Below are 26,049 nucleotides of genomic sequence, written 5' to 3' on the forward strand. Positions count from 1 at the left end.
CCTACAGTCTTGTTTAGTGCGTTGCTTACTACTGCTAATCCTTTTAAATATACAGTGGAAACCAAAAACATTTTTTTGAACAATATTTTGTACCTATGCATATTTCTGTGTGGCATAGTCCAGATCATATATTACCTACAATTTTGTCTTCTGCTTTTTTCCCATTTCCCATTGTTTTCATTATATAGATTCATATATGTTGATAATGTTGCTGAAGCTCTTTACAAATATTCCTTTTTTTTTTTTTGGTTGTGCCTCTCGTCTTGTGGCATCTTAGTTCCCTGACTAGGGATCGAACCTGGGCCCCCTGCAGTGGAAGCTCAGAGTCCTAATCACTGGACCACCAGGGAATTCGCGATATTTCTAATGGCTGCATAATAGTCTATCATACAGGATTTTTATAGTGCTTTCAGTTTTTTCTATTTTAAACAATACTCTAATACTTAGATACAAATTATACAAGTAATATATATAATAAGTAAGTCCCTTGCACGTCACCCTTTATCCTAATCCTACTCTGCAGAGGTAACAATTACTTATTAATAGTTTTTATTAATTTATAATTTGTTAGTAATTTCTGGTGTATCTTTGCATGAACATTATTATGCATAAGTTTTGATCAGTATTTTTCATTATTTTCTTAGGATACATCTCTGCAAGTGAATTACTGGGTCAAATGATGTGAAATTAAAATTTTTTTTCCTGATTGTACTTCATGGTACAGTTTAGAAAACATGAAAAGTAAGGTTTTTAAGGGAGGAAGTAAGAATACCCATAATTCCACAACTCACAAATAAACATTATTTGATATATTTCCTTATAAATATAACATGCATATTAACACTCACAATTGTGCATATGTGTGTGTATGTATCACATACACACTTGTATATGTAGTTTAAAAAATAAACGGTCATACCACACTAACACTATATATCGTGCTTTTAAAATTCAACATTTCCCCATGTCATTAAAATTATTTAGAATATTTTTAATGGCTGCATAAGGCTTCATCATATGGATATATCATAATTTACTTGAGCTATTGTTAGATACTTAGTTTTTCTCCAGTTCTTCATAATGATAAATAATTATAATATCTTTGTTTATATTTCAGATAATTTTCTAAACTTTTATTGCTGTGAATGGAATTATTTGATCAAAGAACACAAACTTTGTTTTTTTTAGCAGTCTTACTTTAAAATTTTTTGGTAAAATATACATAACAAAATTTACCATTTTAACCATTTTAAAGTGTTAAATTCACAATTTAAATTCACAATTAAGTGTGCAATTCACTGACATTAGGTATATTTACAGTGTTGTGCAGTCATCATTGCTGTTCATTTTCAGGACATTTTATCATCCCAAGCAGAATCTCTGTTCCCACTGAACAATAGCCCCATTCCTTCCTCCCCCAGTCCCTGGTAACCTCTATTTTACTTTTGCTCTCTATGAATTTGCCCATTCTAGGTACCTCATAAATGGGATCATACAATTTTTGTCCCTTTGTGTCTAGTTTATTTCACTTAGCATAACATTTATTTCACTTAGCATAATATGGACATTTTTTAGGTTCTTGATATGTATTGCCAAATTTCTTTCCAGAGAACCACTTAAAGAATGCCTGCTTGCTTACATGAGAAAATGCACTGTTCCTTCTTTAATCATTAACTTCTCAATCAAAACCCTAGATTAAGTTATCTCTCCAGGAAAGTATGATAGCTTCTTTGCCATTATTATATAAAATCAACATTTGGGAGAGGATGGAAGGAGAAAGTGGGGTGGGTGGGAGTGTCACTGTATGAAGGTCGCATTTGCTAAAATGAAAGGTCAATTCCCCTCAATTCCCCATGTTTAAAATGGGGATGATGGCACTTTCCCCATCTGCCCTACAGGAACTGAATGGCCTAAAGTTTCCAGTTGCAATTACTTACTTTTGTGGCCAGGATCTTCAGAAGGGTAGGATCTAGAGAGGGAGAATTGGCTTTCCTTTCCCACAAAAATCAGGGTCCTAGCTCTTAGCAGTTGGCTAGACATACTGGAAATGTTAGCTGCTTCCTGGAGAATCTTCTCTCTATAAGCAAAAGGGAAGGAGAGACCCCTGTAATGTGGTGGTGGGGGTGTGTTTAGCAGCAGAAATAGTGGGGCTTCCTTTGCTTTCATATTATCATTGTAGTGTGCGAGTGGGAGCTACATTGCTTGTCCAAGTCACTGAAGGACAGTAGGAACCAGATCTGTTTCCCATTAGTTGAAATTAAAGAGACAAGGAAGATGAAGAATAGCACGTAGGAAACTCTTTAGAGTAGTGTCCCAACCAAGAAGTAGAGGAGTGTCTTTTGACTTCTTTTGAGTGTTTTGGATTCTTTTCTTCAATATTATATACCAGACCTATACTGCATATAAATTTATTTTAAAATGAGCCACACTGTCTAACATAGCCACACTCTAGTCAATTGGACAACAGTTAATCTCATTATGAAACTTTTCTTTAGGTGTTAAATGTGAGTTATTGTTTTGTTTAGGCTCAGGTATAAATCTTTTTCGTTTTGCAGGCCACGTAGTTGCAACTACTCACCTTTGCCATTGGTGAACTGAAGTAGCCATAGACAATACATAAATGAATGGGCATGGCTGTATTCCAGTAAAACTTGATTTACAGAATTGGTGCAGCTTGCCCTCAGGCCATAGTTTATTGACCTCTGGGTAGTGGAAAATACTTTAGATAGTCAGAAGGCCTAGCTTTGATGAGAAGTTGTTCAAAAATTTAGCTTTGATGTCTGCTACTTACTAGCTGTGTCACCTTAGCCTCTCTGAGTTCTCTTGTTTAAATTCAAAATGGTAATACTTTCCATTAAAAATAAGAATGACTAATTATACATATGGATATTTAACTTTTCTGGAAATCAGGAAAATGTAAATTAAAACAATAGTATATTATTTTCTATCCTTTATATTGGTAAAATAGAAAATAACATCTATTGTTGGAAGGGTGTCGAAAAGGGAAGTTTTATGCTCTGTTGGTGGAACTATAAATTGGTATACCTTTTTGGATGCTAATTTGGGAGTACCTGTCAACATTGAACATGCACAGACTTCATCAATTCCAATTATTGGTACATATCCTAGAGAAATATTAGCTTGTATGTAAAAAGAGGTTCACCAGTGTTATCGATGTAGCATTCTTTGTCATGACAAAACACTATGAACAACCTAAATATTCAAACATAGCAAAATGAGAAAATAAAGTGGCACAACCTTACCGTGGCATTTTTCATGAGCTCTTAAAAGTATGAGGAATCCATTATATACTAATAAGAAACAGGTCAAAAAATTTTAAGTGAAAAAGTCAAGTTGCAGGGGCTTCCCTGGTGGCGCAGTGGTTGAGAGGCTGCCTGCTGATGCAGGGGACACGGGTTCGTGCCCCGGTCCGGGAAGATCCCACATGCCGTGGAGCGGCTGGGCCCGTGAGCCATGGCCGCTGAGCCTGTGCGTCCGGAGCCTGTGCTCCGCAACGGGAGAGGCCACAACAGTGAGAGGCCCGTGTACCGCAAAAAAAAAGTCAAGTTGCAGGACAAAGTATACAGTATGACAACAGGTAGATAGACCAAACACACAACACACTCTTTGTCTGTCTACACACATACGTGTATACATATGTATATGTATGTATACACGTCTATGTGTATCTCTATACATACATGTATATATACATATATGTGTGTGTGTGTGCATGCTTAGGAAAACTCTGAAAGGTTATACAGCAAACTTATAACAGTGGTACCTCTGAGGAGGGGAGGGCCATTGACAAATGTGGGTTAAAGTTTGGTGAGTGGGGAGTTTTGCATTTTACTCTGTGTACTTCTGTATTATATTATTTCATAGTGATAATGTATTCTCTCTTCTTGCCACTAGTTTGGATTGCTGGTGGGCTTGTCTGCACTTGTCAGGGTCAGGAGTGTGACACAGTAGGATTAATTCCCCAACCCAGCTCTGCCCACGTCAGTTGAGTTGGAAGCAGCTGCTGAGACCAGAACAAGGAGCACATGTATGAGGGGGTGGGCGGGCACTGTGCGCAGGTGGCTGGGAGAGGCGGCCAGACAGGCCAATTCTGATTTACCAGCAGTAACCATCACATGTCACGTCTTGACATTCTCCAAATTGCTTTGTTCTCGGTTATCACACGGGGCCCTGAGAAGAATTCTGTGAGCAAGCAAGGCACAGATGATGTTAGGAAAAGAAGCAGTCAAAACGTGGGACAACAAGGAAAGCGTGTGTGTAGAAATAGTTTTTTTGTTTCATTTAAAAAGAAATATGTACAGGGATATTCATTACAGCACTGTTTGAAATGCTAACATTGGAAATAGCCATGTCCATCAATAGGAAAATATGTGAACACATTATGGTATATACTTTATATGTACTGTTATTATATAGTTTTTTAAAAGTATGAGTTAGAATTTTATTTACTGATCCTTGGGGGGATGTTCATTATCAATTATTAAGTGAGAAAAATAAGTTGCAGAGCAATGTTAATATGTAAGCCTAGTTTTTGAAAAATAGAGAACAATAAAAAGAATCCTCTTAAATATAAAAATATATTTGTGCTTATGTTTTTGGGGGGACTTGGAGGCTGAGAGAGTACTAATTTTGTTTTTTATCTAACTTTATATTGCTTCATTGGTTTTAGAGAACAAGGAATATAAACTTGTCTAAGTAAAAAATGAAGTTTCCTAAACAGTTTTTCATCTTAATTGATTTTTAAGAGGTGCTTTAATTTTTTTTAGTGAGTTAATGAAATAAAGAATTATGAAAGTAAAAACAGAGTTATCATGTAAATCTTCTCTTGGGTTTAGGGGAGGTATCTGGGTATTGGAAAGAAAACCCAGGAGTAAGGGAACCAATTTTGTAGTTGTAGTTCTAAATTTTCTGATGTGTGAGCTTTAATTTAATAAGATCATTTAACAACTGTTAAACAAGGGCCTCTAAAATGAAGAACTTGTACCAGGAGACACTGATCTCCAAGGTCCTTCCTAGCCCTAACGTTCCACAGGCTTATGGTTCTACAGTTCTACAGTTGAACCACCTCTTGAGATTTTAGAACGTTACATTTCATTTATTTTTAAATGGCCTTTGTTTTTTTTTGTTTTGAATAAATTTATTTATTTTGGGCCGTGTTTGTTCTTTGTTGCTGCGGTGCAGGCTTTCTCTAGTTGCGGAGAGCGGGGGCTACTCTTCGTTGCAGTGCGCGGGCTTCTCATTGTCGTGGCTTCTCTTGTTGCGGAGCACAGGCTCTAGGCATGCGGGCTTCAGTAGCTGTGGCATGTGGGCTCAGTTGTTGTGGCTCGCGGGCTCTAGAGCTCAGGCTCAGTAGTTGTGGAGCACGAGCTTAGTTGCTCCGTGGCATGTAGGATATTCCCCGGCCAGGGCTCGAACCTGTGTCCCTTGCATTGGCAGGCAGATTCTTAACCACTGCGCCACCAGGGAAGCCCGTCTTTTGTTGTTGTTTTTACATTTTAACAGTCTAAAATTAGAATGCATTTTATAATTGGCATTGGCCATTTTTTCACATTTTTATTATCTCTGAAATTGAAATATCTATCATTGATGATATAGGATAGTTCTACTTTTCAGTGCCAATTTTTTTTTCATTAACTATACTCTTGGCCCCTTCCTGGGGTTCCCTTTCTCCTAATCCCAGTGGGTGGATATGATATTTGAGTGTGCAAGGATTTTGTGGTTATTTAACTGGTAGGTGTCCTATATGTAATTGCTCCTTGAGAAGTTAGATAAATATGTATGTAGCCCTGAGGCATCCAACTTAAAGCTTCTGAATTTTGATTAGTCTCTATCATAATTTTGCCTGGTATTTGCTTTTTAAAGTATAACATACACACAGAAAAGTTTATAGAGTATATAGCTCCTGACTTTACAGACAGTGAACACACCTGTGTAACTAGTGCTATATCAAGAAATAGAACATTAGCAGCATCCCATTATGCCCTTCCAGTCATTATCCCCGTGCTGTTTTCTTTTTAAATGTAGTGAAAGTATACATCGGGATGGCTCATAATTATCTTGGGTGAGTCTGCTGGAAAGAGCTCCAGGTTTGGAGCCAGAGGATCAGAGTTGCATCGTGGTCCTGTTGCTTTTTAGTTGTGTGACCTTAGGTAAGGTACTTTTATGAACTTCATTTCTTTTTGATAAAACGAAAACAATAATGTCTGCCTCATAGAGCTGTTGTGATCTCACGTGAAATATTTTGTAGATGGAAAACACTGTCAGTGGTGAAAAGCCGTACAGAGCTGCTTAGTCATTTTTGGTGAGGGAGGTAGAGGCCCAAGCAGGAGATGATGTGAACCTCAAGTAAGAAGAGAAAATGAAGAAGTTTGTCTGATCCTCAAATCCCTTCTCTTAACCACCTGTTATCTCCTTTTTTTATTGACATTGTTGTAGTCACTAGTTTCTGTTAAATTCTCCAAAATGGAAATAACATAGAGGACCTAAAAGGAATCCCCAAAGATTTGGAATTTCTCCCAAAGTCTCTCATTTCCTCTCTTAATGCTGGCGCCTCCTGGAGCTGTGTAAGGCAGAGGCTTTGGCCTAAGATTAACCAATTTCAATAGCAAATGAATACACCGTCCCTTTACAGGCCTAAGAGGCAAGTGTGATCCCACCATAGACCCACTTCTGATTATAGTCACGCTGTTACAAATGTGACCCAAATCTCTATCTCTAGCCTTCTGTATAAAGATTGCATCTGAAGAGCGTTCACTTTAATGACATAATTTGAAACCTTTCATTCATTCAGTAAATGCTTAATCAGGTACCTTCTGTGTGCCAGGAGTTTTTTCAGTTCTAAGAATTCAGTGGTGAGCACACAGTATGTGAGTTCATGGAACTTATGGTAATAGGAAAAAGAGAAATTAATGAAATATAAAAAGATGTAATTAGAGACTATGGGTGCTATGAAGGAAAGGGTATGGTGCTGTGCATAGTAGGAACCTGACCTAATCTAGATGGTTAGGGAGAGTTTACATGGGGAGGTAACATTTGAGCTAAGATATGAAGGATAAGTTAGAATTAATCAGGTGAATAGGTAGGAAGAGAAAGCTTCAGGTAGGAAGAAGAGCCTGGACAACACTAGACCACACGAGGAAGTAACTTTTTACTAATGAGTTTTCAGCCTCTAATAGTAGCTACATTTATCTCTGTACCAGGTACTGTGCTAAGTACTTCCTTTACACATACGATCTTGTGAATTCCTTATATCAACCCTCTGAGAAAGTATTATTCTTTTTTTTTTAATAATTGTAATACTTTATTACTGAAGGTTATTTACATAGTGTTTAAGGCACAATAAAAAATGAATTACAATACAAAAGTTCTCTTCAAGTAAAAGACACTGAACAGCAGGACTATATTAACCCTTGAATATTTAGCCAAGACACAAAAGCTACAAGTTTTGCTGGAAACACTTTCCATGAGTATTTAACTACCTCTTCACATTTATGGAACATCACCCAGGCCATCTGTTTGAAGAAATACCCAGTTACTATATTTTCAAAGGTTGAATTATAGAGAAAAATAGAAAATGTGAAAGGTAATATAGACTTTAAATCTAATTTTTAGTTTCAAAACTGGGTACTGAAACTGTACTTTTTTAGACAGTATAAAAGGCAAAATGACAGGTATGGAATGCATTTCAGAATCAAGGTCCATATGTAAATTATACCAGGTTTTCTTTTAGTATTGGAAAAAATATCAAAGTTCATCATCTTTAAATACAGATAAACTATTTGGAAATTCCAGTTTGTTAAAAGAAATAACATCTTCAGCCTAGTTGGTGAAAACTGAAAATATCAAGCTGTAAACATGGGGGGGCGGGGGTAGGGGGAGAGGTTCCTAAACGTTTAGATGTTTTCTATTCTTCAAATAAGTGCCGCAGTAGCTTAAGTTTGGAAAGACACTGGGAGACTAGACACTTTTTAAAAAGCACTCTTCTTTCTATGATCCACTTATAAAGTTTGTTTTATCTACTAGTATAAGAGAAAAAAAATAATAAAGTTGGTTGTTGGTTTCATTCTGTTAGTTTTGGTATTTCTTTGCCCCCACACCAAATCCTCGCCCCAAATAAGCAACTGAATTAAAAAATAAATAAAAGAAAAAAATTTAAATAATCTCTTCCAGTTCTCAGAGCTTTGTATAACATTATACAAAATTATTATCATTTAGGGTTGATTTTTTTCACTAGCCCTAAATTTTTAAATTGTAATATACTCCTTCAGAAACCTTCCATTTAACTGCTTAATGATTCCAGTCTACAAATGAGCATAGATTTTGCTCTATTGTTATAAATAATTGAATTGGGGGAAAAACTATAGTAAGCTAAACAGTCATTCACTGCTCGTGAAAGATCTGAGCTGTTGATTGCTTGTCACAGCACAGAAAAAAGGTGACAAGCAATTCATCTTGAGGTGGCATTTGTCAATCTATTAGCATTTATGTAACCTTCCCTAGTTACTCTGTGGTTTAGACTTGTACTACTGTAAACCTTGGATCAATTGACCAAAAACAAAAACCTGCCATCTAGGGTATTGAAAGAAATTCAATAAAATAATATGTGTCCCATACTTAAGGAGAGCCATGAAAATCAAACTGTTCTTTAACAGTTTGAATTTAGAATTTTCTGTTAATCAATCAAAAACAGTTGGGAGAATTAGCTCACCTTTTGAGAGTGTGAGAAGGAAAGAGTAAACATGTTAACTTTAGTAGCAAGAATGCTGCTCTAAGGAAACTAATATATTAAAGGAATGTTATGACAGACAAAGTTGACTTTTATCCCATTTGATGCCAATATATGTGTATACAAGTCATAATCCACAAGGAGCGTTTAAGGGCAAAAATGTAGCTTCCTAGTATATAAAAGCTAATGAGCATTTGAAAAAAATACAATATTTGTACTCTGAAATTAAATAGAACCTTAGTAACAGGGCTGTGTGTGTGTGAGTCTGGTGGTATCTGCTCAAGAGGGGCCCTATGCTGGCTCCAGAGGAACGTTGCTTGTCTAGGTGGTTATATACTGCAGAGCTGGTTGGAAGACAGGTCACAACTGGAAAAGCCAAAGAAAAGCTTCCATTAACTCCAACTTATCTCAGGGCTTTTGTTCTTGGAAATCTTCAGCTTCCATCTAATAATGTTAGTCTGTGTCTTCTAAATAAGCAGAAGCCTTTTTTTCTTGGTTGAGCTTTTCTTCTTCTTTTCAGTGTGTGTGACGCTGAGCTGGATCTCCCCTATCAGCCCATCAACATCAGGTGGGTTCTTCACCTGGCAGGTGTATGTCCCATTGTCATCAAACTGTAGCTTCCAGAGGAGGATGGGGACATCATACCGCTCAGGGTTCCCATCCCAGACCACCGAGTCCTTGAAATGCCCACTCATGGGTCTGAAGGGATCCACATAGTAGTAGAAAACAAACTGCTTAGACCCCCATCTTGAGGACGGAAATTCCAGGTCACTGTTAGAGCATCACCCACAGGGGCAAAGCTGGAGAAAGTGCATTTTAACTGAACATCTGTCCCATTGACAGCCTCCAGCACATGGGGGGTATAAATTTCCACAGCTGCTATTGGCCAAAGAGAAACTGGAGAACACTTATACCACAGAAGTCCACCCACTGGAGCAAAGGCTCCGAGCCCCATGCCAGGCCTCCCAACCTGGGGGTCCGGCAACGGGAGGAGGAATTCCCAGAGAATCAGACCTCGAAGGCTAGTGGGATCTGACTGCAGGACTTCCACAGGACCTGCTAGTATTGGAGGGTCCCCTGCAGAGGCGGGGGATGGCCTTGTGTCACCGTGAGGACAAGGACGCTGGCAGCAGTTCTGGGAAGCACTCCCCAGTGTGAGCCCTCCCAGAGTCCGCCACCAGCTCCACCAAAAAGCCGGGTAGGCTCCAGTGCTGGGTCGCCTCAGGCCAAAAAACTGAAAGTATTATTCTTATTCCCATTTTACAGATGGGGAACCTGGGAGCACAGGGAAGCTAAATAACTAGTCCAAGCTTGCAAAGCTAGTAAGCTCTAGAGCCAGGATTATAATGAGGCTGTCTAGCTCCAGACCCCATGCTCTTAGCCATTATGCTGTATTGCCTTCCTCCTATTTCTCACCATTCTAGCCTGTACTTCATACCGACTGGAACATAGATCTGATCTATGTTACTCCCCTTTACTTCTTCCCTTTAGAAACCTTGGTTGTTTCCCATCGCCTACAGGATAAAATCTGAATTCCTTAGCGTGATGTAAGTACCTCACAATTTAGTACTACTTAGCCTCATCATCTGCTACACCTTACTAAAACTGCATGCCATTGCTCAAGTGTAACAAGCTCTGTCTTTGCACGTGCTGTTCTCCCTGCTAGAATGCTTTTTTTTTTTTTTTTTTAACTTTTGGTGAAACCCTACTCATCCTACTCATACTTTAAGTACTCCGCTTAAATGTTACTTCCTTGGTAAAGCTTTCCTCATCATCCCTCCTGAGTTAATGTCCCTCACAGCTCCTGTAAAACAGTAACTCCTCCTGTGTTCCTCTTCTGAAGTCTTTCACCAAAGCAAGAATCCTAGAGGTTTTTTCTCCTCCCCACCTTTCCCACACTCCCGTATCCTAAGAGCTTGGAGTCTACCTCCGCAATATATACCTTTCTTTTTAGTTCCTGCTGCCCTTGCCTGACAGCAGCAGTTTTGTCTCTGCCACTACAATTGCCGCCTAACTCTGTGTTCTGCCTCTGGACTCAATGTCGTGCCAGATTCATCTTTTCCTAGAGCACATACAAGCATGCCATTCTCCTGCTCAGAACCCTTCAGTGCCTCGCAGTGCTCTTTAGTAAGTCACTCCTGGTCTCCACTAGACTTTCCAATGTTCTCTCACCTTCCTTTCAACATTACCCGAGGCCATGTTCTTTGGGCTCATATTTAGGTGAGTTATAGGTATGTTTGTTTCTTCACAGGATCTTGAGCCTGTCTAATTCATCTTTGAGTCCCCAGCACAGAATTTATAGGTGTTTGTTTCATGTTTATAGTTGAATGTCCCTGATTAAATTTCATTAACTACAAGTAAAGAGTAACATATCTTATGCATTTTGGAGACTTTGTATTGCAAATAGTTTTTTTTTAAAAGAGTTTGGTCCTAAAGCGAGGAAGTTTTTAGGAAAATTGCTTGTGAGGAATTTTGTACTTCTCAGTGATGCCAGAGACATGGGATGTTATTTTATTGACTGCAGTTCAAGTTACTTAGTATCTTTAAGGATGGAGAAAATGATTCCTGCCTTGCGCATTTCAGGAGCTGTAGCAGAAACAATTTGAACAAGGATTTCCTAAGTGCTTTATATGAATAAAAGGCTATGCTGTTTCGGCGACTGTGAAGCAGCGAAGGTCCTGGCTGGGAGAAGGACCTTGGATCTGATTGTCCTCCCAGCCTTTCGACCCTCCCCCAAAGCCCCTTAAGAAAATGACTTGAGCCAAAAAAAAAAAAAAGGCTATGCTGATGAGAAAGGTACAGGATGTAGCTGAGTTGGGCTGGAGAGAGCCATGGATTTAGACTTAAGTTCTGGTTCTGCAGCCTTGGTGGTTGACCTTGAGGCAGGTATTGTCTTCTTTTTGAGGCTTAGTTTCCTAGTTATAAAATTGTAATAAACATGCTTGCCTTTTAGGGTTCTAAATTTAGGGGAGATTAATTGAGATGTGAGACATAGCCTTCTTTAAATCCTTGAAGTCTGTTAAAATGTTAGGGTTTTAAAATTTTTAAATTTTTTATCATGACCATGTTAGACATTAGTCCCATTTATTTTACTTATTGGTAACATATTGCCCAGTTTGGTTCTTGAGTCAATCTGGCATCCTTTTCAGAAATCCAGCCCCTATTAATATTTGTATTTGTTCATTTCTATCAGTGGTTAAAGTCATCCTGGTGTGGTAGAAGGAGAAATGGATTTGAACCAGAAAAACAGAGGTTTCAGTGCTATGTAGGAGGTGGAGATATGGAAGACAGAGCGAGGAAGAGGAGGACAGAGAAAGAGAGAGTGGGAGAGAGGGAGAGAAGGGAAAAGAGAGAGACGTCCTCTGAGTTTTGTGGCTACTTAAAGCCTATTTGAAACAAACCAGATCCTGGGCAGGCTCCCTGTTCTCCAAGCTTATGTTCTGAAATCACAAGTTGTCTCAAATTGGCAGGCCTTGCTCAGGCATACAAATAAGTTGTAAAATTTCTATCTTGGGCTTCCCTGGTGGCTCAATGGTTAAGAATCCTCCTGCCAGTGCAGGGGACACACGGGTTCGAGCCCTGGTCCAGGAAGATACCATATGCCGTGGAGCAACTAAGCCTGTGCGCCACAACTACTGAGCCTGCACTCTAGAGCCCGCGAGCCGCAAAACTACTGAGCTCGCATGCCACAACTACTGAAGCCCACGTGCCTAGAGCCCGTGCTCCACAACAAGAGAAGCCACTGCAATGAGAAGCCCGCTCACAGCAATGAAGACCCAACGCAGCCAAAAAATAAATAAATTAAAAAAAAATATTTCTGTCTCAGGCAGAAGATAGGAAATCTTCAGCAAAGTTGTCACATGTATTCCCGCATGGATGTAAGGGGGGGGACTAGAAGACCATTAAGGTCTCTTTCATCCTTGAGATTCTGTGATTTGTTGACCAGGTATAGAAAGCTGCTTTTCTTTAGGCTGTTTAGATAAATGTAATTATAATTGCACTTTCTCTGTGGCTTTTTTTTTTTTTTTTTTAATTATTTTATTTATTTTTAAATTTATTTTTGACTGTGTTGGGTCTTTGTTGCTGCACGTGGGCTTTCTCTAGTTGCTGCGAGCAGGGGCTACTCTTCGTTTTTGTGTGCGCACGGGATTCTCATTGCGGTGGCTTCTCTTGTTGCGGAGCACGGGCTCTAGGCCTACGGGCTTCAGTAGTTGTAGCACACAGCCTCAGTAGTTGTGGCTCACAGGCTCTAGAGCACAGGCTCAGTAGTTGTGGCTCACGGGCTTAGTTGCTCCACGGCACGTGGGATCTTCCTGGACCAGGGCTCGAACCCGTGTCCCCTGCATTGGCAGGTGGATTCTTAACAACTGCGCCACCAGGGAAGTCCTGTCTGTGGTTTTTATTTATGAAACTTTTTTTTTTTTTTTTTGCGGTACGCGGGCCTCTCACTGTTGTGGCCTCTCCCGTTGCGGAGCACAGGCTCTGGATGCGCAGGCTCAGCGGCCATGGCTCACAGGCCCAGCTGCTCCGTGGCATGTGGGATCTTCCCGGACCGGGGCACAAACCCGCGTCCCCTGCATCGGCAGGCGGACTCTCAACCACTGCGCCACCAGGGAAGCCCTATTTATGAAACTTTTAAATGCCAAGTATAGCTCTAGTCACTTTTCATTGTACCCCATGCAAAGTTGGTACTACCAGTTTCCAAGGACCTCCTCTCATCAGGATTAATGAACACCCACATGTGCCTCGCCTTGGGCATGGAACCCAGTAGGATGACAAAGTGCCTGTTTCTAGTGGACTTGCAATTCTGGGGGGAAGGAAGCCCTAACTGGTGAGGTTTTGACCACGTTCTGAGGAAATTCATTATTGCAAGATTTTTTTTTAAAAATTTATTTATTTTTGGCTACATGGGGTCTTCATTGCTGTGCGCGGGCTTTCTCTAGTTGTGGCGAGCGCTGGCTACTCTTTGTTGTGGTGCACTGGCTTCTCATTGCAGTGGCTTCTCTTGTTGCGGAGCACGGGCTCTAGGCGCGGGCTTCAGTAGTTGTGGCTCGTAGGCTCTAGGGGGCAGGCTCAGTCGTTGTGGCGCACGGGCTTAGTTGCTCTGCGGCATGTGGGATCTTCCTGGACCTGGACTTGAACCTGTGTCCCCTGAATTGGCAGGCGTATTCTTAACCACTGCGCCAGCAGGGAAGCCCTATTGCAAGATTTTTGTTGTTGAGAATGGTGTCCTGGAGAAAGAAATCATGGGAAATTTTTGGAGATACTTTAGATATGATCTGACGCTCATCTTCTTTTACTGAGACCCAAGGTAGGGCAAGTGCCTTGCTGAAAGCCACAAATACAGTCTGTGGCTGATACAGAATTTACCTCTGGGGCTTCCAACAGCAAACCTAGTGTGTTTTCCATCATTAGCAAGGCTGTCTCCAGGAGTTGCAAATCTTTACATTAAAACTGTTCCTTGGGCCTCCCTGGTGGCGCAGTGGTTGAGAGTCCGCCTGCCGATGCAGGGGATACGGGTTCGTGCCCCGGTCTGGGAGGATCCCATATGCCGCGGAGCGGCTGGGCCCGTGAGCCATGGCCGCTGGGCCTGCGCATCCGGAGCCTGTGCTCCGCAACGGGAGAGGCCACAACAGTGAGAGGCCCGCATACCACACACCAAAAAAAAAAAAAAAAGAAAACTGTTCCTTTAGTTTCTTTTACCTTTCTTAGCATCAGTTCTGTGTTTGTGAGCAAACACTGTGCTAGATATGTTGCCTTTAGGGACAGAGCCATTTGCTCCTCTGTGACGATGAAAAAGGGTGACAGGTTCTTAGGCGTTTTGTGAAAGACGTTCTTGAGGGAGAACTGAGTAGAGCCTCTTGGATGTCATAATGAATCGTCTCTGGATTTTGATTTACCCTCTGCTTTTCTCCCCAGAAAGATCAGGCTTACCAACACTGCCTCATTACTTTGCCATTACCCTCTGGAGAGGGAGAATGAGGCCTGGTAAATAAGCTCCAGGTCAGGGTTCTGAAATATTAGTCCTTCCCTCCAGCCAATGGCATTTCCTGCAGCCTTCTTTCTCCATGGCTTCTCACCCTTGAGGTATGTCAACATCTCTTCTAGTAGAAGACTCTCCTTCTGTGCTTGCTGCCTCAGAGGAGTTTTTGTCCTTTAATGTTTGTAAAGCTATTGCATCTTCAGAAAAAAATCTTTAGTGGTTACTTTTGAAATTGGAACTGTTGAATGTTTTTGATTAAACAGTTGATTTTTATTAGGAGGTAGAGCTACAAGGCTTCTTTGAGCCACTGAGAATGGGCTACCTTTTTTTCACTCATTCAATGATTGCTTAATCAAGAGCAATAGACAATAGTGCAGAGACCAGATAGATAACTCACTACTTATGTGACTAAGTCACTTAATTCCTGAGCCTCAGATTTCTTCATCTTTAGAAATAAAACCCACCTTATAGATTGTCCTGAGAATTAGATGAAATGACCATGTACGTGTAAGAGGATGGGACCTGGGCTCAAGGTGGGCTCAAATTTTGCCTCTAACACTTACTTTTTGTGACCTTAGGCAAGTTATGTAATCTTGCTTATTCTCAGTTTCCTTTTTGGTTAAATAGTGATAATCATAGTATTTTGGGTTCTTGTGTCACTGGGTTATTATGAGGATTAAACGAAATAAAGCTCAGAAGTGTTTAGTATAGTGTCTGGCACATACCAAGTGCTCATTAAATGTTAGCTATTAATTACAACAGTAACAGCAACAATAATGATAGTCTTGGGCTTCCCTGGTGGCGCAGTGGTTGGGAGTCCGCCTGCCGATGCAGGGGACGCGGGTTCGTGCCCCGGTCTGGGAGGATCCCACATGCCGCGGAGCGGCTGGGCCCGTGAGCCGTGGCCGCTGAGCCTGTGCGTCCGGAGCCTGTGCTCCGCAATGGGAGAGGCCACAGCAGTGAGAGGCCTGCGTACCGCAAAAGAAAAAAAAAAAAGATAGTCTTTATGTATTTATTATGCTAGGACCTCAAGTGGCAGAGGAGGGACTAGAAGGCATTGCACAGGGTAATGGATCCCTAAGAATTTTTTCCTGCCAGCTTTCCTCGTGGGAGGGCCTGTAGGGACTGAGAGAGAGGCTCTCATTGGCCCTTAGCCTACAGCTTCCTACGGTGAAAGCTTCCCTTCCAGGCTGGTAGGCTGAGATAGGAGGTTCAGAGGGACTTCAGAAGACAGTGAGAAGACCAGTCAGGTAGGGTGGAGGGTTTGGGTAAGGGCAGTAAATGACTCTGGAAGGTAAGACCAGGGTCAGGTCATAGAGGGCCTTGAATGCCAGGCAAATTATTTGTATTAAGAACCACCCATTCCAGAGCTGTCTCAGGGGAATCTCTCCCTTCCCATCTTCTGTTTAAACTTACAAAAATCATAATACACTTAAAAAAATTATAACATTTACATTTTAAACAAGAATAATAAAACACCCATACACCATATACCACCCAGCTCAGAAGATGTAATATTACCAGGCCCTTTGAAACACCCTGTGCATTCCTGCACCCATCACAAAGCCCCTCCAACCTCTATCTGAAGCCTATTCCAAATTTTGTGTTATGTGTCATTTTCTTTCCCTTCTTCCTTTTTCTTTCACTCTCTCTTTCTTTTAAAAATGGTTTTACCACTCTTATCCCTTTTAGTCTTTTGGACAGTGAGCAGGGGCTGTGGAATCCAGCAGGAGCCATGTGGCCTGCCTACTGCCTGGCTAGGCTGGGAGGAGGGGTGGGGAAGTTCTGCCGGCTGGCTGCCATCAGAAGGGAGGGGAGGGGAGGGGAGGGGTGGCTCTGTGGTGGGGGAGGGAGAGGCTGGGGAAACTGCCCCCCCCACCCCACCCCGGCTCAGAAGCTTGGCAACTCTAGTGGACAGGTTCCAGAGGAGAGTTCAGAGCCTCTGAGGCTGCACAGCTGGAAGCTGTTGCCTTGAGTTTAGAGCCGAGGGAGGGTGGGGGGGAGAACCTCTTGTATTCTTTTGAGACACAGTATCAATTCTTTCATGAGCTAGGGAGCAGCAGGGCTGACACAGTGCCAGATGTGGCCAGGGTGATTTGAGCAGGCCTGCCTCCTATTTTCACCTCATACCTTTTTTGGAGTGTTGATCATGCCTGTCATTAAATTATGTTTGCCACTTTGCTTTTCTATAAAAGCTTTGGTTTTTGCTTTGCCTTTACTTTCCTGGTGCATCTTTGAATACCAATAGCGATTGCTAACCACAGACTGCGAGTGATACCATAGGAATAGGATACAGAGCCTGTCTGGGAGAAGAAGCGGGGGCATGGGAGGTCTCTGCAGCAATGGACCTTGGTCTGACCCCCCTCCACAGTATCTCCACCACTCACCACGGTCGTTCTCTGGTGGCCAGAAGGTTGAATTTGGAAGCCTTCCATCCAGATGTAGTTCAATGGAACAGATTCAAGGAGCCCTAGTGTGCTAGGTACTATGGGGGATCATAGAGAGCTGGAACTGGTTATGCCCTTGAGGAATTTACATTCTAGATATGAAAACAAGACTTCCCTGCATGTACAGTTAAGTCAGTACCAGTGACAAATGCAGAATGTAGACACATTTTTCTGATCACCAATGTAATACATGGTTATTAAAATTAAATTCAAACATAAAAAGAAACATATATTGTAGAAAGTCCCCTACAATCTAACTCCTCCCCAAGATAACCACCGTTATCCGTTAATATTTGAGGTGCTGACATTTAAGCTGACCTTAAAGTAAAACCCATAGAGGCAGACTGATGGAAGGAAAGCAAGCATCCTGAGGATCTAATCTCTTTCAGGGAGGAGCACCCCACTAGCTTCCCTGACAAATGGTGAGCCAACTGATGCTTGGACACCTTGGTGACAAGGGGCCAAAATGCCTAAGTAGGAATTAACCTTTGTTAAGTACCACCCTGTGGTACTTATGTGCTAGCCAGTGTGTTGGGCATCTTATAGATGTTATTTAATCCTCATCACAATCTTATAAAATAAGTATCTTTATCCTTGTTTTACAAATAGGAATCCTGAGACTCAGAGGTTACTTGCCAGGGCGACAGAGCAGCAAGTGGTATCAGAGTCCTGCCATTCATGAGCTGTATGATCTTGGGCAAATGATTTTATCTCTGTGGCTCAGTTTCTTCACTGTAAAGATAAGTGATAATAGTATCTACTTCACAAAGGGAGCCTTTTAGATTTATGAGTTAACACACATTAGGCCAGCAGAACAGTGCTTGGCACATAGTATGTACACAGTAAGCATTAGCTGCTATCTATTGCACCTTGTTTTCTCTCTTGTTCTAACATGATCCCTAGCATTTTTACACTTATTTTAATTCTATATATGGCCTCTCTGTCCTCCCCGCCATCCCTCACACTTTCTTTTTTATAATTCCTTCCTCTGCTTCCGGTCATTCCCTTCTCTTCATCCTGTCTCCACCATGTCTCTCATTCCCCTTCTTTGCACTTTCTCTTACCTTACCCCCCATGTCCTCATCACCTGTCTCCTGCCTGTTGTGGCAGCCTTCTGACCCACCTCCCTGCTGCTAGTCTCATTCATTTATATACCAGAATAATTTCTCATAGCACACTTCTCATCACACCACATCTCTATGCTAAAAACAAACAACAAAATGAACGTCCAGATTTTAATTCGATTTCTTGAAGTTTAAGATTCTCCAACTCTTACCCCAATTCCCCCTTCAAGTCTGTTCCTCCACTACTTTCACACCTTCTCTCTGCTTTCCCTTCTTCCTTACTTCTCTCTCCATTTCCATCTGGGCAAGTTCTACCTATGTGTTTTTTTGCGGTACGCGGGCCTCTCACTGCCGTGGCCTTTCCCCCTGCGGAGCACAGGCTCCAGACGCGCAGGCTCAGCGGCCATGGCTCACGGGCCCAGCCGCTCCGCGGCATGTCGGATCCTCCCGGACCGGGGCATAAACCTGTGTTCCCTGCATCGGCAGGCGGACTCTCAACCACTGCACCACCAGGGAAGCCCTACCTATGTGTTTTAAGATCCAGATTAAAATATCATTTAGTTTTTAGTCCTTCCCTATTTTCAACTGGTTAGAATTTTTGTATCTTTTTGTGAGAGTTAGCACATGCTGTCTTGAAATACAATTTCAAGTCACATTTCGTAGAATTATAATTCACCTTAGCATAGATGCTGGGTTTAATTCACCTTTGTATGCTCTCTAAAATGTCCTCCAGCAGTACCTTTTGCCCAGTAGATGCTTAATAAATGTTTGTGGTGTAAGTGGAAGATGAGGGGCTTCCTGATGACTGGTGGGTTTCTCTCGCGGCCTTGGTGAGGGTCACTGTTTAATGGGTGTAAACGCGGTGGTTTTGTTTTCTAAGAGTCAGACATCTTTTCTTTTCGGCCATGCCGGCGCTGGGTCCCAGTGCCTGTGTGTGTTAAGGGGCTCCAGCCAGCGCCTGCCGTACTAGGTCCCGTGCCTTGGCCCCTCAGCCCCTCCCCACAAATGCTCAGCGGAACAGGGGATTAGGTTCTGGCAGCACAGCTGGGATTTTGGCGGCCATTCCGCAGTCGACAATAGCACGCAGTCACGACAGCGCAGGCCTGCGCTCCAGGGCCGCAGTCTGCCGGGTCTCCTTGTTTGGGTGGCCGAGGGGGAGGAGCGGGCGCAGCGCAGCAGCCTGGCCAAGCCACGCAGAAGGTACGGGCTGGAGAGATTCCCTCGGGGAACGGGCTCGGGGGCGGCCATGTCCCAGGGCAGGCGGCGCCCGCTTAAGGAGGCCGGCGCTTTGTGTGCGAGCGGCCTGTGTGCTTAGAGACGCAGCGCTCCCTGGAGCCGGCAGGAAGCTGCCCCCGTTTAAATGGGCTTGCGTCTTGCTCGCTCTCCAAAGCCTCTGTTCCCGGGTCTTCCTCCCTGCCCTGCTCGCCGCCAGGCAGGGCTGATCTAATCATCAGGGCAGTCCGTGGCCTACCCTTCCGCTGCTGGCCAGAGATGGACAGGCTGTCACTGCTGTCTTAAGAGCGCAAAGGGGGAGTGTCCGGGGGATATCAGGTTTGTCAGGCAGGCCGCTGTGAGGTGTGTTTTGTGTGTTTACGCCACAATTTGCTTTGGCTCTCGCCACTGTTTCAGTTCAGTACTTTTGTCTGCCGGCTCCTCCCCCACCCGTACCCCACCCCCCATGCACCCTAGTCTCTTGTTTGCGGGCGAAGCCTTAGCAGCCCCACCTCTCCAGGGCCCCCTCCTCCTTGCCCCCGACTACCACCCCTCCCCCCTCCCCCGCTGAGAGTTCCCTGCTTCGCCAGCGCTCCCAGATCGCGGAAGCTTGCTGCGCCTTTAAAGAAAGCGGACTCCTGGTTGTGACGCACTTCTGGCTGTCAGCCAGGAAGATCGCTCCTGCCAGGCTGAGAAGAAAACCAACAACTTTTCTTTTGTGTGTGGGGTTACTTTCCACTAGACCCCCCCTTCCTCCTCTCCTTTCAAGATTTAAGTGCTAATGGCGGATTAGAACCTGTAGATACGTGTGGCTTTGGGAGTCTGGTAAGGCCACCCCCCCACCCCCACCCCCACTCCCGCGCTGAGACTTTCTCTGCCTCACTGTTTCTCTGTGTTTTTGTTCAAACATGGAGGAGGGGGTGCGGTGGACTCCCCTCTTCACCTCCCTTTCCCGCACCATCCTTGAAGGGGAGGGAGAGGAGCGGGAGAGCTAGTAAACACTCTGAAACAGGCGCTGGGAGCAGAGCTTGCCAACATCCGGGAGTTGGCGCCTTTCAGAGCAAAGGGTTGCTTTCTTCCCCCCTCGCGTAGATGTCAGCGTGTTTTTGTTCAGAGGGGGAAAGCGTGTGCGCCTGCACGTTGAGCTGTAGACAGCTCGGGGGAGCGTCTCCATTCCCAAGTGAGGCCTGGGTGTGTACGCGGTGGTGGGGAGTGGAAAAGGTTCATTTCGTCAGCTGGTAGGGACCAGGGGGTGTGAATATAGCAGTGGGGCAGGTGCTGATGAACTGCTGGAGTGAACTCGGGTGTGCGTGTGTAGTCTGTGGCTCTAGGCCCCAGATCTGGTTCATGATTGCAGCCCTTGTGCCCACGGCCTTCTGATCTGGACCCTCCAGAGCATGGGGGGAAGGGCGATAACAGTAAGCCACTTGGAAGAAACCGGGGAAACCTTGGTTTCCCTTGCAGTTCTTCTCGTGTTCCTCACCAGGACTTTGGGCCAAATTCTAGGCTACACAGAGGGGATGGTCTGTGTGAAGAGGGGGAGGCCTGAGTCCACAGTGAGCCCCTCAGAGGGCTCAGGAAATACATCCAGCAAGCTGGTTTGCCCTGACCTCAGGGGTGCAGAAAACCTCTTTGGACTTGCACAAGACATCCTGCTCAGAACTCCCCAGGGGTTGAAAAGGATTGTGTTTTTCCTTCCTTGGCTTCTCTTGAAGCTGCTGGTCCTTGGGCCTGTTACCTCCTCGGAGCCAGGGGATGCACCAGCAAGATATTTTCCTGTCCTGTTCTTTATGACAAGTTAGCGAGTGATGACATGGCGTGACTTTCGTTGGGCTGCTCTGGGGTAACCTACCAGATGAGGTCTGAGTGCTTGCTTGACTGTGCCTCCTCACCTGTCAGAGGAGACCGCCCTCAAGGTTAGGGTGTTCACTCTTTGGATGGGGCGGTCTCTCAGATGGTGGTGGTATCCCTTTTAGAAAGGCGTACAGAGCTTGGAATGCTTATGGCTACAGGCAGGCAGGCAGGCAGGCAGGCTGGCTGTTTGGGTAAGTAGTGGTAAATCTTGCTATTCAGCGTGGGCACAGAGTTGGGAAAGCCATTTCCCTTACGAGTTGTGAGCCTGTGGGCCTTTGGAACCCACGGTAGAGAGGGGGTGGGTCTTAGGGCAGGAACCTTTGAGGTGAGAGTTTGTGTGGGCTTTGGGTCCTGAAATTCTGGGAATGGGAGCTAGCATCTGAAAGAATGAGGGTCCAGGCGTGGTAAGGGCCCATGGGCTGAGTGATCAGTATAGTTCTATAGCTCTCTGAGACCAAAGATTACTTTGGTGTTATCTTGGGGTAGGGCTGGTGTTTAGGAGGTAAGTGGCTAAGAGGTGGTCTCAAAAGGAGCTGGCACCCAAGTTGAGGGGGATGGGTAAGGAGAGCAGTGCTGCCACAACTCAGACCTCTGGTCTTTGGCCTATCACTTGGTGAACGCTTAAAACTGAAGCTTTTCCAGAACAGACCCCAGAGCTCAGCAACCTGACCCTCCAGTCCTGGTCCTTGCATCTGAGCAGGTGGTTTGCATTAGCTTCAGCCCTGGTACGAAACCAGGACTAGGTTTTAACTCTTTAAGACCCAGAGAGGGTACAGGCCAGGTGCCAGCATATCTCTTAAGTGTCAAGTTCCTTGTCCTGATATATCTTCTCTGGAAACATAGAGGGGTTACTGTAAATGTGGGAATTGATCCTGATGTGAGGGAGTTACATTATGTCAGTTTTGAAAATGTAAAGAGGTTGCAAGGCCTTTAGTTTATAAGGCAGCTGCTTCTGTGTCTTGGTTCCTTCTTGAGCCCAGAGAAAAGAGAGGGTGCCTTCTCTTCTGGGGCACTTCTTTTCAAAGAAAGAGGTAGGTCGGAACTCTGAAGGTGTCCACAGAGGGCCTGCATTTTGAGATTTTATTTGTTGATCGGGGGTGGTGGGGGTGAGGAGTTGCCTGTCTGAGTTGGGGGTGAATCTTAGCAGACCCTTCTGTGAAATGGTTCCAGGCTACAACTGCGGGGATCTGTTTTTCAGTCACCATCACCCAGTCTTCTGGGTGGGGCCTGCCTCAGATTTCAGGGGGAGGGTGTGGAGGATGGTGCTCTGGCTGGGGGCCCGAGGTTCCAAGCCAAGGCCTGCTTAAAGTTGTAGTCCCAGTGCCGAGGACTGGCTGTGCCGCTGGCTTCAGTCATTCATTACCTGGAGAAGAGTGAAGGGCCGGGCTGCCCTAAAAGCCCTGAAAGTGTCCTGTCTCTGAGAAAGTGCCCCTTTATGGGATTTGAGCTGATAAGGTCTTGCCTCATGTTGAGTATTGGATTTTGCCTGTTCCTGTGCCTGGGGAGCACAGAAGAAGGCATTTGGCCTTGACACCAGTTTTAGACAGGCTCCCCTGGGAGGACGTAAGGGTTGTATGTTTTGCCTCTGAGATAAAGGGAAGAGGTTGGTCGGGTCATTTTTAGCAACACAGCTGTGGAATCTCTCAGAGGGGGCAAGATCTACCTCCGGTTGCAAATAAAATTTGACTGCAGTTTTGGAACTCACCAAAAGGATAGCAAGTCTAGAGGCAGCAGTGGGGATGACAGGGAGGTGATCTGGGCCTCATTTCCCTCGTTCCTGAGTTGCTCAGACCTCCCCCCGACCCCCCACCCCCCACCCCCACCCACTAAGGAAGCCCCAGTAGAGCATTTGGACATTTCTGCCTTCACTCCAAGGGCCAAGCATGGTCCTTCTAGCTTTAGGTTGGCCAAACACCAGAAAAGCCTTTTTGCAGTGCAGTAGTTGAGACTTATCTGCCTTCATCCTACCTAGGGAGCAAGGCAGTCAGTGCCCACAGATAGGCCATGCTGGATGAAAATCATCCAAAACTGAGGAAAACATAGGCTCTTTAGCTTCTCTGCCGTCCTGAGAACTCCCTTAATCACTTCACTTGCTTTTGCCAAAGCCTAGGTGAATTGGCTCATTTCCAAGACTGTGATGTTTGTATGACAGGTGGAATCACGTTGGGTTTTGCAGGGTCAGGAAGCAATTAATTATAATTAGGATTTAGTTATATTTAGCATTTAATTATTTTCTTCTATTATTTCATGCTTCTCATATGTTTTTTAAAATTAATTTATTTTTGGCTGTGTTGGGTCTTCGTTGCTGCCCTCGGGCTTTCTGTAGCTGCGGTGAGCGGGGGCTACTCTTCGTTGCGGTGCGTGGGCTTCTCACTGCAGTGGCTTCCCTCGTTGCGGAGCACGGGCTCGAGGCGCATGCGCGGGCTTCAGTAGTCGTGGCTCGCGGGCTGTAGAGTGCAGGCTCAGTAGTTGTGGCGCACGGTCTTAGTTGTTCTGCGGCATGTGGGATCTTCCTGGACCAGGGCTTGAACCCGTGCCTCCTGCATTGGCAGGCAGATTCTTAAGCACTGTGCCAACCAGGGAAGCCCCAGGAAGTCTGCTTCTTGTATGTTTAACTTTACTCCTCACCATGCTGTAAGCCCCTCAAAGCAGGGACCATGTCATTGTCTCCGATTTCCCACGAAGCTTCCAGCACAGGATGAACATATGTAAGGACTAAGAAAATAACCTTTTTGGTTGGTTGATAAAGCAGAGTACACTTGCATAGGAAGGCCTCAAGAGATGATGGGTAGTGGATTATCAGATTTATGTATCTCTTTCCCCTATTAGACAGTGAGCACCTTACGGACAAGAATGGTGTCTTTCTTATCCCCAGCGCTTTGTATTCAGAAAGTACTTAGCAAATGTTGGTTCCACAGAACCCACACCTTGGAGATGCTGATGTGTGGGGAGAGTTATAGGTGATGTGGCTCTTACCACTCTTCTTCCTCCTCCTACTGGAGTAGTGACAAGCTTAGCACACCTGTGGCACTAGGAGGCAGGTGGTGGGGCTGATTACTCCCAGGAAGATTTGTGGGAATTATGGGGGCCTGCTAAGAGGTGTTGGGGAATATTTAGTCACCATGTCCGTGGTCTCTTGAGCAGGTTAGCAGGCAGATGGCTGATTCCCACTGGGAAGGAAAATTGGGGTAAGAATACCAGGACCAGTACCTAATTGTTCATTAAATGTCCCATGGGATCTCCCCCAGAATTGGATTTGGCTTCATCCAGTCTCCCATTTGAAATACGTCTTTGACATTTTTGTGGGGGATATAAAAATCCAGAATTTGAAGTGGTTTCCCCCAAGGACTTGGTTATTGTTTATTAGGTAGACTTTGGGTACCTGCAGAAAGAGCCAGAAATCAACCTTTTTGCTTAAGAACAGTGATCATTTATTGAATACGTACTGTGTGCCAGGCACTGTGCTGTTTGCTTTATCTGCTTTATCTTGAAGCATCACAGTAACCCAGAGAGGTTTTTGCAGGTCCCATTTTGCAGATGAGGAAACTGAGACTAAAAGGAGTTATGCTACTTGTCCAAGGTCACAAGACCATGGTCACATGGAATCAACATTCACACCTAGGTGTGTCTGAAAAACCATGTTTTAAGGGCACCACATCGCAAAGAGTAGGGTTGAAGTCCAGCTTTGAATGTTGTATTTTCTAAGGGACAGAGAGATGGTGTGTAGAGCTTGTGGACATTGAATTAAATGCAGGGTTCTTTATTGTCAGCTGTGACACAGTAAGTTTTATAGTAATTTTGATGTGTACTCTGAGCTTTCTAAAAACTCCTATGGTCCCTTGGTAGATTAAGTGCCAAGTGAAGAGTGACTTATTTAAGTGTTCAGAGCCGGTAAGTGAAACCATTTCCCCCCTCTTCTTTCATCGTGGATATCTGATATAATTAACTGTACTGCCTCTTCTCTTGGGTTCCAGGTGCATCAGGGTGACTGTCTGGTTTCAGCAAGATGACGCTCCATGCCACCCGGGCAGCTGCACTCCTCTCTTGGGTGAGTGGTCTTCCTCTCCTTTGTACGCCAGACTTTTCCAGGAGGCTTGGGAGAGGTGAGAGAGGAGTTTTCTAGGAGTCAGGGCTATGTAGAGTCTTCTCCTCTCCAGACAAAGGAAATACAGTTTTCCTTTGCCTTTCCCCTTAGTTTTTAACTTTTATTATTTTCAGTGATGTTGCTGCTGACATGTGATCCACAACTTGTGTAGCTTAGAAAAGGCTTCTCTGAGGTATATTATTCCTTTTTGGTCATGGGAAGGGTGGCTGCAGAGCAGCATGGAAACCCATTTTTTGTGCATTTCCTTGTGCATGTTTCTGAAAAAGCGTTGACACTGAATTTCAGTGGCGTGTAGGGACTTTGGTCTTGAAAGGCCTTTAATCTCAGGGCAAGGTTCTCCTGGCTCTCCTTACCATGTTTCTGTGAGCTTCCATTGTCCTTTTGGTGCCTTCTTGATTACTTCACCAAAATTCTTCTGCTAGGTCTTTTCATATACTTCTGCCCAAGACAATGGCAAATGAAAAAATAATGCTGAGCATTGGGAACTACAGAGAAACAGAAGAGGCCACGGAGTGTAACGATGACACGCATGGGCCTTAGAGTCAGACAGCCCAGCTTAGAATCATTGCTCTAGCCTGTGTGACCCAAGACAAGTTACTTAGTCTCTCAGCACCTCATTTTTAAAATGGAAAGAAAAA

General features: G+C 44.1%; 1 protein-coding gene across 11 annotated transcripts in view; it reads left to right on the forward strand.

Annotated features, from left to right (window-relative positions):
- The window catches only part of NUMA1 (nuclear mitotic apparatus protein 1), a 73,080-nt gene that overhangs the window by 16,912 nt on the left and 30,119 nt on the right, over positions 1-26,049 (forward strand). For 7 of the 11 annotated variants that reach the window (XM_082626735.1, XM_082626730.1, XM_082626738.1 and 4 more), the window contains exon 2: positions 25,281-25,354. In XM_082626735.1, coding sequence (XP_082482861.1) covers positions 25,313-25,354 — 42 coding nt within the window. In that variant the 5' untranslated portion in view covers positions 25,281-25,312. Of the gene's footprint in view, positions 1-10,237; positions 10,294-19,337; positions 19,441-19,513; positions 19,792-20,076; positions 20,278-25,280; positions 25,355-26,049 lie in introns of those variants that run through there. The other 4 variants (XM_082626733.1, XM_082626737.1, XM_082626736.1 and 1 more) reach the window with 4 other exon arrangements.

This window comes from Mesoplodon mirus, assembly GCF_964341445.2.
Source record: "Mesoplodon mirus genome assembly, chromosome: 7".
In the NCBI taxonomy this organism is placed as follows: Eukaryota; Metazoa; Chordata; class Mammalia; order Artiodactyla; family Ziphiidae; genus Mesoplodon; species Mesoplodon mirus.